The sequence below is a fragment of the Choristoneura fumiferana genome, chromosome 7 (genome assembly GCF_025370935.1).
Source record: "Choristoneura fumiferana chromosome 7, NRCan_CFum_1, whole genome shotgun sequence".
In the NCBI taxonomy this organism is placed as follows: Eukaryota; Metazoa; Arthropoda; class Insecta; order Lepidoptera; family Tortricidae; genus Choristoneura; species Choristoneura fumiferana.
The window spans coordinates 3,605,802-3,627,055 of NC_133478.1; the positions used below are offsets into that span (position 1 = coordinate 3,605,802).

Here is a 21,254-nt window from a genome sequence, read left to right on the forward strand (position 1 = left end):
GGTCAGTGTGGTTTAATTTTTTTCTTATGCTTTTGTACAACACCGTAGGTTAGGTTTGTTATATTATATGAAAGTCCGAAAAAAAAATAGTTCCAGAGAAATCCTGACTTGGGAATTAAATAGTTTGGCAAATTAAACATTTGGGAAGCGTGAGTTGGGAATAAGAACGCCTCGAGAACTCAAGAAATCAATTTCGTGCGATAGGTTACTAACAAAGCAGTAAAGATAAGCCGTTCGTACATTGTCTTGATGTTCGAAAAATATCCATTGCGAGCTAAAATACACCAGGGTTGGGAGACAGAGAACATCCACAAAAATTTAAAAACGCTAAGTGAATAAAAATAATCGACAGGCGGATATACTGTTTAGGAGACGTGAGGTTGCGAGGAAACTCCTAACTAATAAAAGATCTTGCGCGTGTTAGATGGTATAGCAGAAGAGAAGGTTTATTTACAAAAAGTTTTTTTATATACAAAAATAAAACTTAGAACTCACCTATTTTTCTTGTTTATCTATTTTTTATTATGCACATCATGATATTTAGAATCCCAGGAATATTAAGATCTAACGGATTTTACAGACGGGTAAGTACGACATACGTACGAGTACGTATGCAAAGGTTTAAAGTTTATCAAGAATTGTTTATGTGCGACGGACGGTATATGTATAAATATTACTATATCCGCGAATCATTACTTGAAATGAGATGTTAGGCAAAGCAGTCTTACTAGCTGTTTTATTATACTTGTTTTAATATCTTTTTGTTACTAGTTTTAAACGTCTGAAGTAGATTTTAAAATATAGTATCAAAAAACATTATTTCAAGCATTTTATGTGTTAGGTCTGGGTAGCGCATAGAAATAATTCGTTTGAGATCTTTGTATCTAGTTACACGAACAGTTTAAAAATGAAAGGAGAATTACCTGTATTCAAAAGGTGCTGCTTCTGTTTGCCTCTGAGAAGAGGTCTGGTCGGATGGGGATATTTAAGACTGGTGAGTTGAACAATAATGTTTAATAATTAACTATTAATTGGGCCAATCAACTTTTTTACCGACACTAATCTGTCCGCGACATTTTTCAAACAATTGCAGATTTTTGTAAGTAAACATGTTTTTTCTGTAATTTAATAGATGGTGTACATGAATACATGCCATCCTACGTAAGTTTAAGCTATTAAATCGTGAAATATTGATTGATTGATTTTTTTGGTAACATCAGAGACAATTTTGGTAACGCAGGAGACGCTCAAAGTGTCGGTAAAATAGTTGATTGGCCCAATGAGGGCTATCGTTTTTTGTCTTACTAGATGGCGCACTGTTGCGTGAGGTTTTAAAGTATGGCTTTCAAAGTCAGTTATTACGGGCGTGAAAACAAAGTTTAGATTAAAATCATATTTAATACACCTTAAAACCGTACCATAAAAATATGGAGCATGCCACAGTGTTGCATAGTCCCCGTTTTGTTCGGAAAAAAGGGAGGACAAAGGTTTCCGAAAGACAAAACTGTCTCAAAACACAGACATTCATTGACCCGGGACGCATATTTGCCATAATTAATTTCAGATATTGCAAAATATTCACAAAATTATTCTAATTATAAATAAACCCGCGTAGCTCACTCAAAAATTATGAGATTTGACATTTCGGAGACCTCACGCTACACTAGCGCCTCTAGTGGCGAATTCATACGCGATAGCCGTCATTACAACCTAATTCTATGGGGGAGGCCTATGTCCAACGGTGGACATTGTGAACATTATAAACGCAAAATTGAGTGTATTTTTTTACGCTTTTACGCATAAAGTATTTAAACGATGCCCGCGACTCCGTCTACAAATAATATTTTTGACATTATTCCGCGAATACAATTTTACGGGGTAAAATGTATCCTAAGCCCTTCCCTGAATGTCAAACTGCCTCCATACGAAATTTCATTTAAAGCGGTTCAACGCTTCAGGGGCTCCCCAAACTACTCTTTATGCCCACGCAATAAGAGCGAAAAAAACGTAGATCGACTCGGCCGGCATGAAACGACGTTTACCGACGGGAAGACGTCTTTTTCGCTCTTATTGCGTGATAAAGCGTTTTTTAGTCGGCTTAAGCCGATTCCGCATCGATAGATGTGCGATAGAAGCGTAAAAAAAAACAAAATTCGGTGCAATGAATGTCGGTGAAATAATCGGTCACCCACCATCGCACAGACCGTGTAGTGTTTGATTAGTAGCACCTCAGAGAAGTAAGATTTTTTTTAGTAGTTCATTGATATCGAACTTCATAGAGTAACGCCAAAATAAATCAAATAAAATACTTTTTTTTTTTTGTTTCAGGCTCTCGATGTACTGGCCATAATTCGCTTTGTCTTTATATGTATTGAAATATATTCTATATATATTGGCCCAGTAATATTCGAAAAGATAATGTGTACCGCAACAACCATATACTATTGTATTGACGCATTATTTGCCGTGTTCCTTATTGTCGGTGGCCATAAGGTATGTACTACGTATGTCCAGTCAAGGGCAAAGATATCGACACGGCCAAAGTTGCAAAAATATGTATACACGGCCTTAATGTTAAATGCATAAAGTCGTGTCTACATATTTTTGTAACTTTGGCCGTGCTCAATATCTTTGCCCTTGACTGTACATCTCATGCTTGAAATTTCTAAAAAATCATAATGTAAGGACTAACGCAGCTGAGTCTAATATAAGTAAGTAATTCTGTATTGCCAAAATGTTCTAGAATAGAACGGACCTCTCTTCCAATCATCATCAATCCAGCCTATATACTGCACTGCTGGGCACAGGCCTCCTCTCAAAATAAGAGCGCTTGGGCCGTAGTTCCCACGCGGGCCCAGCGCGGATTGGGAACTTCACACTCACCATTGAATTGGTTTACCTTGATGTTTACCTTCACCGTAAAGCTCGTGGTAAATTTCCAATGTAATTTCGCACATGAATTTCAAAAAACTCAGAGGTACGAGCCGGGGTTTGAACCCACGATCCTCTGCTTGAGAGGCCATAGGTCTAACCACTCGGCCACCACGGCTTCCAATAGGTATCGTAAAAGGCGACTAAGGAATCTGATATAAGAGTGAGCAACAGCTGTCAGCGGTGTAGAAGATAGGGGGAACCTCCACACCATTTTCCCAAGAAAGTAGTCTTGAAGTTTCACTACTGTTCCTAAACCGCAACCAACGATCACGACCACTATGTCAAGAGTGTAGCCACTTTTTAAATGTAAAAATGAAAAAACCGGCCAAGAGCGTGTCGGACACGCCCAAAATAGGGTTCCGTAGCCATTACCAAAAAAAAAGTAATATTTTTCTAAGGATTTCGTATTTTGTACGGAATCTTCCAAGTTTAGGTATATTTTATACCTTAAGCTGCTATTTACTCATAAACTACTAATAATTCTCAAGCAAACTTTGCCGTTATAGTTTTCCTTGAAAGTTTGATATACTTACTACCATCCTGATTTTTTTCAAATTTTTCCACCCACCGGTTTAGATTTTAGAGGGGGGGGGGGACGCTCGATTTTAATGAAAATTTGCACTTTAAAGTTGAATATTTCGCAAACAAATCACTAAACTGAAAAATCGTTTTAGTAAACCCCTAAAGATACCCCACACTATAGGGTTAATTGGATGAGAAAAAAAACACCCCCACTTTACGTCTATGGGAGGTACCCTAAAAAAATTGTTTTTGAATTTTTAATTGTACTATTTTGTTGGCATGGTTTACATACATATTCGACATATTCGTGCAAAATTACAGCTTTCTGGCATTGATAGTCCCTGAGCAAAGCCGCGGACGGACGGACGGACAGACAGAAGACAGACAGACAGACTGACATGGCGAAACTATAAGGGTTCCGTTTTTGCCCTTTTGGCTCCGGAACCCTAAAAAATTTGATTGCCAAAATTACCTCGACGTTTCAGCCACAGTTCAACTACTTTGGTCACAAGTAGAATTAATTTTGGCAATATGGAACGCGTAGTTTAAAATCACAAATAAAATTGAAATACATTAATTACATTTTGGTTCTATTAAGTCAATTAAGGAATGACAAAGATATTGGTTGAACTGTATGTTTTTTTACAGAAAAGTTATAAGTTACTGCGCATATCATACATCTACTGTATAGTCTGGTTAGCTTTAATCCTAATCATAGGAGGATTAATTGCTTACTCCAGTATTAACTGGATACAGAGGGAGGAGCATATAAACTTATACAAAGTTAAATACATTGCATTGGATTCGGCCATAACCTTCAGTATCATTTGTAAGTAAACGCATTTTTTTATCACTTTATATTAAAATTACAAACACATTGACATTATAAGGGCCGTTACAGACAATCTGCGTACCAACTGCAATCTAACTGCCGACTGCTGGTACATTTACCATTGCAGTTGGCAAAATTGCAAGCACATTGCACACTATCTGCGTTTAATATTTATGGGCAGGTGTCAGTTACAGTTAGAATACAGAGCGTCTGTAACAGCCTCCGCCAATTCGCATTTAAATCACATTAAATATAGTTCTTTAAAGTACTGGTTCGCATTTTGGCGACCAGATGGCCTAGTGGTTTGAGAACCTGACCACGAAGCTTGAGGTCCCAGGTTCGATTCCCGTGTCGGGCAGATATTTGTATGAAAAATACGTATGTTTGTTCTCAGGTCTTGGGTGTTTAATATATATTTAAGTATGTGTCTATCTATATGATTATATTTATCCGTTGCTTAGTACCTACCCATAACACAAGCTTTGCTAAGCTTACTTTGGGACTAGGTCAATTGGTGTGAATTGTCCCGTGATATTTATATATGTTTATATTGTATTTTACTGGTTCGGATTTAATCGGTTTGATTTGTACCAATATACTCGAAAAGCAATGATGAATTAGTCATCAGAAGCCCCATTTACATTACATTCATTCTTGAATAAAATTCGACTTAACAGAAAAAACGGAATAACGTTTTAAATTTTCGTGATTTTCACTTATAGTCAAAAGACCACAAACAGGACTTATCACGCTAAAACACATGGTAAATATTTTGTGGTATTTTGACTAAACAGAACCAACAAGATAGCTTAATTAAAGCCCCATTTGACTTTTATTTTAGAGTCAATAAAAATCACAACATTTAGAAACATACATTTTCCTTTACTTTTTGCAGTTCTGCAAGTGTACTTGATACTGTTAACGCGCAGTGAGGAGATTAAGTTGCGGAAAGAAAACCTGGGGGTGCAGTTCGTGAACAACGCGGCGGAAGCAGAGCCTCAATGCGTGCGGCTGGACAACTTAAACGGGGCGTAATGAGGGCTATCGCGTATGAATTCGCCACTAGAGGCGCTAGTGTAGCGTGAGGTCTCCGAAATGTCAAATCTCATAGTTTTTGGCTGAGCTACGCGGGTTTATTTATAATTAGAATAATTTTGTGAATATTTTGCAATATCTAAAATTAATTATGGCAAATATGCGTTTCGGGGCAATGAATGTCTGTGTTTTGAGACAGTTTTGTCTTTCGGAAACCCTTGTCTTCCCTTTTTTACGAACAAAACGGGGACTATGCAACACTGTCGCATGCTCGATATTTTTATGATACGGTTCTAAGGTGTATTAAATATGATTTTAATCTAAACTTTGTTTTCACGCCCGTAATAACAGACTTTGAAAGCCATACTTAAAAACCTCACGCAACAGTGCGCCATCTAGTGAGACAAAAAACGATAGCCCTCATTGTGCATTAATACGAACAAAGAATATGACGTCTACTAGGGTGTAACACTGCTAAAATTACGCGACAGATTTTAATAATCTATCTGTCTATCTATACCATAATCTATCTATCTATACATTATAATAAAGCTGAAGAGGGTCGAAAGTCTGTACATGGAAGATATCTGAAAAAAAAAGTTGGCTGGGGATACTTAGAATCGATAACAGAAGACGTTCCAACAGTTTTTAGATTTTTTGTCTGTTTGTCTGTTTATCTGTTTGTAGTTTATTTGACCGCGCATCACGTCATCACGTGAGAACGGCTGAACGGATTTTGGTGCAAACTTTACTAATCTGTCGAGAAAATCCCCGGCCGCGTTATAGGCTATAAAAATTCAACCCTTAGACTATAAAAATGCAACCCTTAAAAGGGCAGGTAGCCACTACACTCGATTGAGTTTGCACCTTCGAGTTTCAAATACGTGCTATGACTATCGAGTACCCCGCTAAACTAATAGATGGCGCTGAAATAAATAACGTTGTGACATGAGTAAGCCACTGAGTGAGTAAGGATTTTGCCAAATTAACTCTAAGTTTAGAAGAGGGGATACGGATATTGACAAATTTAATTATATATTTTAAATGATTCAATAATACAACGAAATAAAACTATAATAAATTAATTGCGACACATTGCAGTGCCATCTTTTGAAGAACTGAGTAAACATTAAGCAATGAACTACCCCCTTATTCATAAAACTTAACAAGCCTATGTTAACTAACAAATGCTTTGTCCCTTTCTAACAAATACAAATGTCGAAGTGACAGATAAGGACAAACGAATTTTAGCGGCATTTTAACTAAAATAGGTTTGATTGTCGTTTATGAATAAGGGGGTAAGAGTTTACATAGTTACGTAATGTAAAATCAACACACATAAATACAATTGCATAATTATTTAATATATTATATTAAAAAATAAAACAAAATTATTAATTCACTTTGCACACGTTTTTAAATGAAACAATGAAACTATTTAAAATTGTGTTAACTTCTATAATAATAAAATTATATATACCGCTAATAATTCTACATGTAGGTATTTTTAGTCCATTTGTGTTCGAAATACCGAGAAACGTGTGTTACACTTCGACCGTTACTTCAAACTTTAAAATAAACGGAGTATAGGTAGAGCCAGTACTAAGTTTCATAATTATTATTGAGCTCGATGTCAGTTAACATTGGGTTTCTTATTTTGTTTTTACAATAAAGATATGTCATAAAAATGTTATTTGTTTTTTATTAAACCAAAAAGTGCTTCCTATAGAACTATTTGATTTCTAGTTTTAACCCGCGGCTTCGCCCGCATTAGAAATGAACTTCTCATTTTAACTGAACTGTTGTATATTATGCTCGTGTAATATTAATTTAATTTTCTCAAAAATGACCGTAAAAGTTGACATTATTCTTTACATATCAGAAGGTGTAGTGCATAGTTTATGGTCAGCGAAAAATTAAAAAGTTAAAAAGATTGCAGGTGCGCTAGCTCGACAATAATGAATTAGCGCGCCTGCAATCAGTCACATTTTTTTTTAAAGTTAAAAAGGCCATGGAAATGTTGGCACAAGTCGTATACAGCCAAGTCTAATGGACGGTATCAGATATTTTGTTGGAACTCCGGACTTTTTCTATTGGGTCTGAAATAGCTTGTGGTGTTTTCGGTGGAAAAATACACCTGCAGTTTATTTTTAATGAAAAAAGGCGGGAAAGCATAAGAAAAATATTGGAATAAAATTAAATTTTATAATATATCTTGAGAAAAAGTTTATTCTATTTCAGAATTATTCACCATTTTTGAGAAAAGCTTTATATTAGTCTCGGCTGGAATAGCACTGGCTGGCTTCGTATTAGTTAAACGGACTCGCAAGCTCGTCCGTTTAAGAGTCATACTCAGCCAGCAATTGCCTACTTCCAGGCCACGACAATAATCTACTATTATTTATTTGTAAAAACCACTCCTGGCACCTTTACGGCATTTATTTTAATATATTTAAACGATGTCCCAAAACCGGGACAAATTGTCCCGAGAAAAATTTTTGATCTAAGGAAGTCTCCACTTTTCGTCTCTGTTCCACGAACTTTAGGTAAATTAGCTCTACCTATTCCGATCACTGTTCATAATTAAAGAAAACGCAATTAGGTTATATATTGACATTTGGCTTATACCTACAATTATATTACTTTGACCCCGCTATTTTTTTACGTCATGCTCCCTGGCAACCCCACTGTCTATTTTGTGATTTTTTAAGACATAAAACTGATGTCTCAGTTTGCTTTTTTCTACTACGCCACTCAAGCAGCAGCACTAGCGACATCTATGTTTCGCTCTCATCGAGAGAAGTCACATTCCTTCGGAACTAACCGCTCACCCAGACAATCTCTCTCTCTCTTTTCCTTCTTTTCTTTCTTTTTTGGCTCTTTTTCTGGTTTTTCTGTGCATCCGTGTCTCAGTTTGTATTTTCGATATGGTTTTCACGGGATACCCGTAAAAGTAACAAATTTGGAGTTGAAAGACTCCAAAAAAAACCAATCATAACCTAAAGTAATTTTAAATTAGCACCAAATCGCTTCTAGCTGCAAATAGTATAATCCACTTTTCTATGCTTGTTTTGCGCATTAATATGGCTACGCGTATTAAAATAGACTAGATTCCAATACGTTGGAGAAATATTCGTCGTCACGGGTAATTTCAAATAATTTATTTTTTATTTTTTCAAAAATATTTACCGTGTTGTGAAAACAAGAGCAATCATATTTATGATTATATTAAAAAACGCTTCTGGTATAACCAGAGGTTTAAAGTTTATCAAGAAATGTTTATGTTAGACGGTATAAGTATAAATAACACTACTCCGCTGGTCATTACTTAAATGAGGTGCTAGGCAATAGTAGTCTTAATTTACCTACTCATTTGATTGTATCGTTTTAACGGCTGAAGTTTAATTAGAATTTTATCAAAATATACATTATTTCAACCATTTAAAAAAAGTGCTACGTCTGTGGTTAAGCGTAGAAATAATATTCTGTGACCTCTGTGTGTATGTGTTTGTGTAACTTGTCACACTATCATTTTTAAAAATGAAAGGGGAATTACCTTTATTCAAAAGGTGCTGCTTCTGTTTGCCTCTCAGAAGAGGTCTCGTTGGATGGGGATATCTTCGACTGGTGAGTTAGTTTATTATTCACGATTAATTAAAAATAATAAAAAAAAAATTAGATCAGTTATAATATCGAAAGACTAGCTATTTCCCGCGACTCTATCTCGTCATATATCGTCTTACCACTATCCCGCGAGAACTATGTAGTTTTCCTTGTATTTTTTTTGTCCTGTCCGAGATTTTAATCTATCTATATACTAAATTGCATCTAAATCGGTTCAACGGCGTGAAGAGGTAACAAACCGTCAAAGACTTTCACGTTTATTACTAGTACCTAAGCATTTTGATAAAAATAATGAAAGACGATGCATAAGAACTTACTGATGACCTACAAAAAAATCTTCCGAAAATATGGAAACTAGTCGGAGCGACCCTTGTCTACTGACTTATAATCGTGAGGTCTTCCAAAGGACCCCGGACCTAAATTATAGAAAATGTGGTTTCAGTTCAATACCCTGAGATTTTGATATGTTATAGATTTCAAAGTCCTGAACAAAAGTCTCTTAGGGTGCTCTGTTCTGAGTCCCTTTCAGAGTTTAGTTTAGTTTTTTAGAGTTTTTTTTGGTAAGGTCTTTGAAATCTATAACATAATTAAAATCTCAGGATATACTGAAACCACATTTTCCATACGGCCCGGGGTCCTTTGTCTCACAAGAGGTTAAGTAATATTATTAAAAAACGTATTATTTCCTTTTTTCAGGCTCTGGACATGCTGGCCACGATTCGACTTGCGTTTATTTGTATTTACTTGAGTTCTGACCCATCATTATATTATGAAATGTTAATGTGCATTGGAGTAACTGTATATTATTTTATTGACGCATTCTTCGCCATGTTCCTTATTGTTGGTGGCCATAAGGTATGTATTACAAAGAACTAAAGATGTATTTAAAAACTAGTGTTTACTCACGGCTTCGCACGCGTTATTCGTTAGAGCCAGCTGTTGAATAAAAATCCCGCGATTTTACTAAATTCTCATAAGAATAAGTAGCCCGTATTTGTACTATTATCTACCTATTCTATGCCTGTATATTATTTCTGACGTTCAGCTGCCTATAAATCAAATTTCATCCAAATCCGTCCAGCCGTTTTAGCGTGTTACTCCTTCACGGTTCACGCAAAAAAACATTCCCTTGGGAATTCCCAAAACTTACACCTTATCCTGGATCGTTGAGGACACTCAAAACAACCCTACCAAATTTCATGAACCACGCACTATTCTTTCTTATTTCTTTCTCTCTTCCTAAAAATGCTTTCTATATGGTTTGGTTAGAGAACCTGACTACGAAGCTTGAGGTCCCGGGTTCGATTCCCAGCCGGGGCAGATATTTTTGTGAATAATACGAATGTTCTGAATGAATAATGAATAATGTTTCTGGACTGATGTTTTGTATCCTTGTATCTAATCTTGATTGTGTGTGTTTGCAGTACCAAATAAACGTTTTTATCTATCTATCTATCAATATATCTACTCAATTTCAGACTATTCCCCTGGTAATTTAATAACTAATCTTTAAAATTCACATCTACCTACATCTAATGGTTTACGCGTGAGAAACCGCGTGTAAAAGCTAGTCAATCCATAGTTTTAATGACATCGAATCGGGACCACCTTTTCTTATCTTATATACCAAAGTTCGCAAAATAATGTTTTTAAATTTTACGATTTTCCTCATATGACTAATATAAGTAATAGCTATAAGGTACTCTGAGGCCTTGTAGTAGTACACACTCGAAATCACAATTGTTATCATCACTTCATTTTGTCACACAATTATAGGGTGAAGATATTAGAAAGAGATGTTGAATGCGACCTCTGGACTTAAACACGGCGGCCGATCGTAAAATCCGGCAGATCACGAAATTCCTAGGCATATCGTGAAAAGGCGCCAATTTCTTGATTTGGCTAAGTGAGATCCGCCATATCGTTAAGAACTCACCGTATAACGATTTGCCTAGTGACGTTAAGGCAGATCATGAAATTCCTAGGCATATAATGAAACGCCGCCAAATCGGTTCTGGCACTTCGGTAGCCGCTCCGAGGCACGCTTCTTTCGCTCGCTCGGCTCGTGTGTTGTGGTCACAATTCAAATAGTATTTTTGATTACAGAAAAAAGTTTTCAAGTAAAATATTGTTTCTCAGGCACATCGTGATACGTCTGGATGTGTCCGGCATATCACGACGTGCCCGGTGTAAAGCTAGGAATATCGACGAATGCATTGCTCTAATCGATCTGGCGTATTGTTTCTCAGAAACATCGTGATATGCCTTGCCAACTTTTAGGCATATCACGATATGCCTAGGAATTTCTGATCTGGCGGATTTTACGATCGGCCGCCGACATAAGTAGCAAAAATTACCTTGAAAATTTGAGAAGATAATAATTATAATAATAATTTTGGAAATATGAGTTATTGCAAAATTCCGCAAAAATTCTGGTTTACCTGCAAAAATTGTTTTTTTTTTTACAGAAAAGTTACAAGTTACTGCGTATATCATACATCTACTGCGTAGTTTGGCTAATCTTAATCCTAATTTTAGAAGGATTATTAATTTATAGAGATATTTACTGGATGCAGCGAAGGGAGAATATGAATCAATACTTATTATTAAATTATGTTATGGCATGGGGCGTGGGTTTCACTATCATATGTAAGTAAACGAATTTTTCCCCCTTAACTAAATAAATAGCCACTAGCAGTGGTTTGATCAGAATAAAGATACTAACAAATTTACTAATAATAATAAGTAAATATGAACTACTTATCAAACAACACTAAGTACAGACGCGTCTCTAATGCAATTTAACTAGCGATTGCCGTGACTGTCCATACATTTTCCATTGCAGTTAGGAAAAGTGCAGGCAAACTGTGATTAAAATGGGCAGTTGACAGTTGCAGTTTAAATTGCAGTCTCGGGCGAAAGTCGCAACCAAGGAGCGGAATTCTCATAGCAAAAATCAAATGTCAAGAGCGATTGACCATTGTGTTTTATCGACTTTCCATTTTTGCATGTTATCATTTGATCTTTGATAAGCCACTCGCATCTTCTTTATTAACCCTTTACCAGGCCCCGAAGAACCAGCGTGTCTTAATACGTACTTTATATGCTGTTGCAACCGTAAATTGAACGCCTTGTAAAAAATGTATTCATGAAAGTCGGAGATCTTCCTTTAAACCAGAAATAAATATGTGGGTTACGGATATCCCATCGCCTGTCTAAGTAATGAACTGTCATACTAGATTTTGTCTTATTATATTCTTGATCAGGCCAAGGGATATATTCCACCCACATCTTATATCGGTTATAATAGTCAAGGTTTAAATGAATATTTAGCAATGTTTACGATTACATTAGCTTTCAACACTCAAAATCTACAAAATATCAAAAAATTGTTCGACCTATGTACTTCTGTTTCATAGAAATTATGGAAAGTGTTCCAATTTCTCCGTAGTTTACTGAAATTACAGTTCAAGTGAATCTAAACGGCTGCCAAAGATATATTACGCGATTTAGAAGCGTGTTGTGAATGAAGATAATAAAATACTATTTTCAGGGATCGACAAAATATTTTGTAGGAGGTTTGGAGTTAAAACCTGACTACGGTAACCGATATAAGATGTGGGAGGAATATATCCCTTCGCCTGGTAAAGGGTTAAAATAAACATTACGCCACGTCACATTTTACATTTGATGTCACTTGAGTTTTCATACATATTATTTTATTAGGTTCCCGTGTTAACGAAAATGGTTAATCGTAAAAGAAAAACGATTAACAAATGGATAAAGTAATATCCTTCTCTTAATTTTCAATTATTCTCTTACTTCTCTTAGTTTAAATGGTGACAATGTAGAGAAAATAATGACAATTCTTAGTTACAACAGACAAGATGAAGAAAATATAATAAATTAGTACAGATATAGATTTCGATTCTGTTATTTTGAATGAAGGTTAGTCTATCGTCAGTTACACTGTTTAACATTTCCGTTTCGGTTTTGTGTTTAAATTGTAACAAACGCACAGGTCTATTTTTTTTGGTAACCTATAGTGTCCCACTGCCGGTCTAATTTCATTACCTAAAATATATCGTGCTAACTGACAGTTAAACATCGACAGTCAATTAAATACAGTGGTCAATCCCTCTTGACATTTGATTTTTGCTATGAAAATTCCGCTCCTTGGTTATAAAAGTAACAGATACTTACGTACGGAGTATTATACCATAGATGACCTGAGACTAATATAAATAAATTACTTTTTCATTTTTCATGCTCGTAAAGTTAGTATGTATTTATGCTGGATCTAGGCAATATAAAATTACTTTTTATGCTATAGTGCATAAAGTAGAATCTTAGTCTAAGACCAAGGTAATCAGGTGTCAACAATGAGGTGTCAAGAGCCACAGACGAAAAAGTTTCTATAGGTATTATGTAAAACTAAAAATCAATCAAATCAATTAAAATAAATTAATTAAACTAAAAATTTGTAATTATATAGCAATGCATGAAAAATAAAAGGTACCTAGTAAGAGAACAATTAATAACCGGCTCGGGTGGCTATATGAATGCCTGGGGTAAAATCGTTTTATGCTCTATTGCTATTCCGCGGAACTAACCAATTTTCCAGGTAATAATTATCCTATTTCTTTTCCCGGAACTCAAACTATCTGTAGGTGTAGGTATACCGAATTTCATCTAAATTGGTTCAGCGGCAGAATAACACCTCTCCATGTCTTCCATGGATGTCGTAAGAGGCGACTGAGGATATAGCTTAAGGTTTACCGTAGGCGACAGGCTAGCAACCTGTCACTATTGTACCGTTTTTGTCAAACTTAAAACCTAAAATTGCTAAAAGGGGCTCCGAAGCCGTAACGTCTCGTGTGCTCTGCTTACCCCATTTGGGAATACAGGCATGATGTTTGTGTGTGTGTGTGTGTGTCAGCAGTTTAGACGTGAAGATGTAACAAACAAACAGCAAACTTTCGCATTTATAATATTATGAGATTAGTGATGAAGTAAGGTTGTGGGCCCCACAAAGGTACACGAAAAACTCTAATAATGAAAAATAATATAATAATAATAATAGTGAAAAGGAAAAACAGATTTGACTTTTAGCTCGGGATAAATAAAAGTCACAAAAATAAGGTCCTCACTGAAAATCAGCGCCACGGCTTGCCGTGACATTATGCTGAGTACCTATTTAGCGTCACTATGTCTTGTATTTGTTATATGTTTGTTTTTATGGCGTAAAATAAATGTATTTTCTTTCTTTCTTTCAAAAAGTTTAATAATCTAAATTATAATAACCGTTACTTTTTACAGTTGTGCAAGTGTACTTGATACTGTTAACGCGCAGTGAGGCCATTAAGTTGCGGAAAGAAAACCTGGGGGTGCAGTTCGTGAACAACGCAGCAGATGCGGAGTCCATCTGCGTACAAGTGTGTACAAACATGACAAACAACTAACCTAAGAGGGTGTGATTGTGCATGGACATGAACGAAGGACGCGATATTTATGTGCAGTGATAGCCAATTCGGTTGCCACTGGTGGTAATAGACCTAATTATGCTAGTATAGACATGCCGCGGGATTCCGGCCTTCGTAGTGTTAGAAAAAGACCATGTTTTTCTATTTTTTTTTGTATTCACAATCGTTTTTTTATTTTATACTGAATGAGGGCTATCGTTTTTTGTCTCACTAGATGGCGCACTGTTGAATCTGTTATTACGGGCGTGAAAACAGAGTTTAGATTAAAATCATATTTAATACACCTTAAAACCGTACCATAAAAATATCGAGCATGCCACAGTGTTGCATAGTCCCCGTTTTGTTCGGAAAAAAGGGAGGACAAAGGTTTCCGAAAGACAAAACTGTCTCAAAACACAGACATTCATTGCCCCGGAACGCATATTTGCCATAATTAATTTCAGATATTACAAAATATTCACAAAATTATTCTAATTAATAATATATTATAAACCCGCGTAGCTCACTCAAAAACTATGAGATTTGACATTTTGAAGACCTCACGCTACACTAGCGCCTCTAGTGGCAAATTCATTCGCGATAGCCCTCATTCCTGATAGCTATAGAACGAGGCCTAAATTATAAGCTAGGCGATCATTCGAGCGTTTCAACCGTCTCATTTTTCTGATCACATTTTTTACGAATTAGCTGTAGATTTTGATGTCGTTTACGATTATTTTTTATAGTTCCGTATTTCTACCAGATAACTAAAAAAATGTATCAGAATAGTCGACCATTTTGTAATAGAAAAATGACCAAAAAAAGTTAATAAAATTAAAAAAGACGCACTCTGAGTAAAGTAGTTTTATTTTATCCTTCTTAATTTATTAATAGGTTCGTGTATCAGACCGACACGAGATTCTCATTTACTTTGTTGGCAAAGTCGATAGACATGCATTTTTAGTTACAGAACTGGCTCCCATTTTTAACCATATCGAAAATACAAACTGTGACATGGATGCACAGAAAAACCAGAAAAAGAGACCAGCGCTGGGAATCGAACCCAGGTCCTCAGCAATCCGTGCTGCGTGCTATAACCCCTACACCACCGCTGGACAGGAATCTAGACACGAATTTTTCCTATGCATACATATCTCAGGTTGCTTATTTCAAAAAAAACAAATAAAAGACACAAAAACAAATAAAAACAAAAACAAATAAAAGTAACAAATTTGGAGTTGAAATAAAAAATACAAAAAAGACTCCAAAAAACCAATCCCATTTTTAATTTTGTGTTTTTGATATTTATAATTTAAAAGTATAAGTACCTACCTACTTATAATATAATGTTAATAACACTTTGTAGTAGTTACCATAAAAAAAAGATTTCTGATTCATTAGGTAATAATAGAGAATTTTCGGGAAGCTTCGCAGTGAACTTAAACTTCTTTTGACCAATAATAAATCAGGTGACATTTTGGTTGTAATATAAAAAATAATAATTGTAATTTTATGACCATTACCTCTGTTTTCGTTTTCTAGAATTTTTTTACCGTACAACGGCAAAAACTACTAGACACTGGCAAAATTGTCCTCCAATGGACAGAGCCATATTTTTCTAAAAATCTAATCTAATAATTGTAATTTATGATATTTTGCATGCCAGATGAAATATGTGAACCAATATTGTCTTTTAATTCCTAACTATTGTACCTCTTGTACCATACTTCAAGCGAAATAAAGTTATTTGTATTTGTATTTTGTGTCTTTTCGTCCAAATAACCGCAGTGCTTGAAGTCAAAAGTCTTTGACCAGTGTGTGTTGCCAGTGATGACATACGGATCTGAGACGTGGGCGCTAACGATGGGCCTCATGAGAAAACTCAAATTCACTCAGAGGGTTATGCTCGGGGTTTCTCTGCGGGATAGAATTAGAAATGTTGATATCCGCAGTAGTACTAAGGTTACCGACATAGCCCGAAGAATTGCGAAACTGAAGTGGCAGTGGGCGGGGCACATTGCTCGCCGGACTGATGGCCGATGGGGTCAGAAGGTTCTCTAATGGCGTCCGCGGACCGGGAGACGAGCTGTTGGTAGGCCTCCAACAAGATGGAGCGACGACCTGGTTAAGATCGCGGGATCGCGGTGGATGCGAAAAGCACAAGACCGGTCTGAGTGGAGAGCCTTGGGGAGGCCTATCTCCAGCAGTGGACGTCTTTCGGCTGACATGATGATGATGATGATGAATATTACGCAAAGCTTTTCGCAGGGGGTGACACTAGCACAAACCGCCATGACAACGTCAGTTCTCTTTATTTTGCCGCCATGGTTGATCATGACATTTTTATTAGTTTTGCTTGACGAGATTTTGCATTTTATACAAGACTATGTGATGATTTGCATTTGTACGAAACGCCGTACAGGGACTGGGTGCTTCTCTGACTGGGTGCGTCTCTAGTTATATAAAAACGTTAGTAATAATATCATATTATAAACGTTCATAATGTATAATTACATTATGTATAACATGAAACACTATAATTTCAATAAGTATAACGATCGATTAGCATAACAGTTGTTTTATATACTTTCATAAGAAATAACATGTTTATGGGCTAATTTCATATTATATACTTAACATACATAAGGTAACCGTTTATAATAGGTACGTAATAACTTCTTATATTATAGGTAACATTATTATGATATAATATCATTTTTTTTTCTTTAGGTATGTTAATTATAATTGTTTGGTGACAACTCAATGTTTCTTATCACGTAAAAAACATGATAAAGACAGATCACTGGTATTTACGCGTAGTTCAAAAGTTTAGTATAACTTAAACACAGTAGCAGTGTACAAGTATTTATTGTTTAACAATTTTAAATGATTCACGGTTATAACTACCTACATTAAACATATTCTACGGCTTGTAGATCGCGGTTACCTTATTTCGACAATTACCAGTGCCATTATAGTGAATGGGTTTACCCGTGATCATAATGGTAATGGATGCGTCAAAATAGAGAGCTTATTATAGATAACCTCGATCTACCACCCCATAGAATATTATGCCTAAAATAGTCTACCTTGAAGTGGCTAATTTTAATATTATATGTGATATTTAGAACAATTTTGGATTAGTAATATAAGATTGTAGCTGCTAAATCTGTAAAATGCGAGGAGAAGCGCCTAGATTCAAAAGATGCTGCTTTTGCATACCTCTAAGGAGAGGTCTGTTGGGATGGGGTTACCTAATGCTGGTAAGTAAACAAGGTGTGTATTATTTATTAGTAACTAAGGTAAATGTGCCAGTCCTTGACTTGCTAATGCCCAGTAGCTGTCATCCTGCTGCCACCTCTAACGGCGTGAAATTAAAGATGGCAATTAACGGGACAGTGACCAGCACGCGGATGCTTGTTTTAGTATAATCGACCAAATAAGTGCTCTACTATTTTTGTGACAGTTCATACAACATAAATACTTAAAACAATAATTTCGGACTTTATTTGTAAGGACTTGAGTTGTAAGTTAAATTAATCTTTATTGTTTTAAGTCATGTAACTGACATTGAACTAATTTCTTGATTGACACCTCTTTCTTTCACTGAAAATTTTAATAATAGGTACCTACGGCAAATTGAAGCGCGTGCTATGTACTCGACTATATCCTCGTAAGTCCCTGTGTACTTCACAAATCACAAAGTACAAATGAACTGTAAGAATAACTGCCGAATGTACTTGGTGGAGCACAAATTTTTTCAATGAAATAAGAACTTTAACTTTATGTAACTAACTTCCAATAAGTATCACAAAACATAGAATTCTCGGCTCGGTCTGTAAATATGGCGGAAAGAATGTAACTTTATTCGCATATAATAATTATGTGTAAAATACTTGTCGACATAAACTAACAGATTAGGTACATATTTTATATAAGTACATTTCAAATTTGACGACATTGGTTGTTGGTAACCGTAATTTTGTTAAAATTACATAGTTTCTTTTTCTGTTACAGGTATTAAATATCCTGAAAGCAATTTTATTCACAGTACTGTACTTTGAACAAATTATTATTTTACTACCAAGTATAATCATACTAATAGTGGACGTTATATTCAACGTACTACTCATTGTTGCTTGTCATAAGGTAAGCTGTCTTGGATGTACACTATCTTTTGGTGTATACCTAATGATTTCCATAACGAAAATTTCTCTCATTTTCACTTTGATATAAACGATGCGCATAATTTCAATTTGATTCATTTCTGAAGGGTTGACATAATCTATAATTGCATAATAAACGAATAGTAGGTACAAAGGTCTCTTCAATATTTTATTTTAAATACAATTTAAGTACATTGTCATTCAACTTACGAATGTAAGTAATATAAAAACTGAATCTTTGTTTATAGAATGCCATGGCATGTGTTTGATAAAGTTTTTTTATCTATCTATCTAATCTATCTATCTAATAAAAAAACTTGCAAGATTTGACCCAAAACAAACAGGGCAAGTTAAATAAAAGCTTGAAATGAGTAGTCAAAATACCACAAACGGGACTTATCACGCTATTATTACACAAGTAATATTTACCTCGACGTTTCGGCAACATTACAGTTGAACTGAAGTGTGTGTCAAGTCTGTAGCAGCGCGAGTTCTTCGAACTACCCGTATTGATACTAATAGTGCCGGCACTCGTATCACGATAGCTTGGTCACTTTTATTAGTCACCCTATATTTCACACCGACACACAACACTAACAACGTCCGATCGTCCCTCCGAACATTCATCCCGACGCCGACACTTATTAATAACAGGACAGAATTTTGGGATTGTGAAGCTCAATCCCAAAATTCTGTCCACGGAACGTCATTTTTACTCAAGAATGGTACGTGAAGCGGTTGAAATAAAAAAGCATAAGAAATTCAACCGGGACGATGGGTATAAGCTTTCATCTTCGTGGAATCCTGTCCGGGACATACATACACCCACATACATACATACGCTCAAAAAACATAACCCTCCTTCGGCCAGTCGGGTAAAAATCAAGATGATTTGTCGCTGGTTTTTCTGTGGCGTAGGTAGAGCACGTCACTGCTTTGTGTTGTGGCGGTGAAGAGGTTATGTAGGATAACTAAAAAATAAACATTTTATTTCCAGAAAAGTCCAAAACTAATGAAAATGTATTTTGTCTACGGTGTCGTGGTTGTGATTTTAATATTTGCTTCAACCTCGGCCATGATCTACGACGACGTTCAAAGAGCTGTCAGTACTTGGGATACATCTTATAATGGATTTGCAGACATTGCAATCCGCGTGGTGGCTACTCCTGCGATGTGCTTCGTTGACATTTGTAAGGAACGGTATTTTTTAGGGTTCCGGATGTACTATCGAACCAACTGAATCGTGACCTACTGTAGAAACTTTACGTAGAAAAAGTCATAGTGACCATAGTGACATTGCATTGCTTGACAAGGGAATTCATTATGACACATTGTGAGAGCGTTCTACGGTGCGTCAGGAAACAAATGGTTCGACTGTAGGTGTCGCCATCAGCAGGGCTACTACGAAACTCGAAACTCGAAGTTCGTATCGTACCTTCCCTCTCGCTCTCGTATTAAATAGTATAAGTGTCAGAGGGACCGCACGACACGAACTTCGAGTTTCGAGTTTTGTAGTAGCCCTGCTGATATTTCGGAACGGCCAAAGTGATCAAAAATATCGAAACTTGAACTCTGACCCCTTAACAATATAGTGCAAGTGCCGATATTTTTGACCACCTTGGCCGCTCCGATATATAAGATGATGACTGTACATAACTGCCTTCCTAAGATATTTATTTTTTATTTCTTTTTATTTATTTATACCATTGTGTTGCTTAATAACTCAAAAAAAGGCAGTACCGTAAACTGCTTCAACTTTGCCCCCAACATTGCCTGATTCGATTTAGAGTCGATAACTTAGCATCCTTTAGGTTTTTAAACTTTTATTCCCCCGTAATAATAATTCCCGTGTAGATAAAAGTTTAAAACCTATGAGAGTGCTAAGTTATCGACTCTAAATCAAATCAGGCAATGTTGGGACCAGAGGGCAAAGTTGAAGCAGTTTACGGTATGCAAATATTTGATGACAGATATATAGTTGTAGCGCATAATGGTTTTCGATAGTATTTTATCGGAAATTTATCTCTCAATTATACATATAGCTTCAGTACCAGTCGTACATTCGTTTTTACATTTGACATATACATAAATAATAAAGTTCCATATCAATGGATATGACAATCTCACTCTTGATGTTTCGGGTGCCGTCGTATTCTGTGAGATCCCACTTCTTGATGGAAAATATTACAATCATAATTTCATATAGCTATTTTATAAGGCTAGCAACCTGTCACTATTTTACCATTCTTTTTTATTGTCATACTAAACCTAAAATTGCTAAAAGTGGCTCTCTTAGCGGTAACATTTCGTTTGCTCTGCCTACCCCATTTGGGAATACAGGCGTGATGTATGTGATAATAAGTATAAGACTTATTAAAAAATATTTTTCTTTTACAGTTATTTACATATACGTGCTATTTTTGGTGCGAAGTGAGCGTATAAAACTATTAGAACAAAATCTGGAGATACAGTTCGTGAACAACGGGGCGGAAGCCGAGTCGTACTGCGTCTGCGTCGCCGACGCCGCGACGTGCGCACGCGACGATCACGGCTCTTCTCTTAAGGCGACGGACGCACTGTGCGATGCGTAAACCACAGGGAAACCGTCTAAGCTTAATAGGAAATAGCATTAAAATAGAAAATAACACGGTCGTAGTTTTTTTTGTGATAGATAATGAT

The 21,254-nt window shown here is 35.9% G+C and overlaps 2 protein-coding genes across 10 annotated transcripts; both read left to right on the forward strand.

The window, feature by feature from the left end:
• Positions 1–657: 657 nt before the first annotated feature.
• LOC141429528 (uncharacterized) lies at positions 658–14,660 on the forward strand. 3 transcript variants are annotated; one of them, XM_074089867.1, is made up of 4 exons: positions 658–994; positions 2,329–2,493; positions 4,105–4,285; positions 14,267–14,660. In XM_074089867.1, exons 1-4 carry the CDS (start codon positions 908–910, stop codon positions 14,407–14,409), a joined length of 576 nt encoding a protein of 191 aa, XP_073945968.1. In that variant the 5' UTR covers positions 658–907; the 3' UTR covers positions 14,410–14,660. The 3 variants fall into 3 exon arrangements, 2 of the variants coding, with proteins under 2 accessions (XP_073945968.1, XP_073945969.1); XM_074089868.1 differs by lacking the exon at positions 14,267–14,660 and adding an exon at positions 5,184–7,016 and having other exon boundaries at positions 669–994; XR_012451551.1 differs by lacking the exons at positions 658–994; positions 2,329–2,493; positions 4,105–4,285 and adding exons at positions 8,652–8,950; positions 9,644–9,802; positions 11,416–11,596 and having other exon boundaries at positions 14,267–14,357.
• Positions 14,661–17,247: 2,587 nt separating this feature from the next.
• Positions 17,248–21,222, forward strand: LOC141429371 (uncharacterized). Of its 7 annotated transcripts, none has more exons than XM_074089658.1 (5): positions 17,248–17,305; positions 17,450–17,672; positions 18,427–18,558; positions 19,573–19,765; positions 20,973–21,222. In XM_074089658.1, exons 2-5 carry the CDS (start codon positions 17,586–17,588, stop codon positions 21,164–21,166), a joined length of 606 nt encoding a protein of 201 aa, XP_073945759.1. In that variant the 5' UTR covers positions 17,248–17,305; positions 17,450–17,585; the 3' UTR covers positions 21,167–21,222. The 7 variants fall into 7 exon arrangements, with proteins under 7 accessions (XP_073945759.1, XP_073945764.1, XP_073945761.1 ...); XM_074089663.1 differs by having other exon boundaries at positions 17,538–17,672; XM_074089660.1 differs by having other exon boundaries at positions 17,248–17,271.
• Positions 21,223–21,254: the final 32 nt, after the last annotated feature.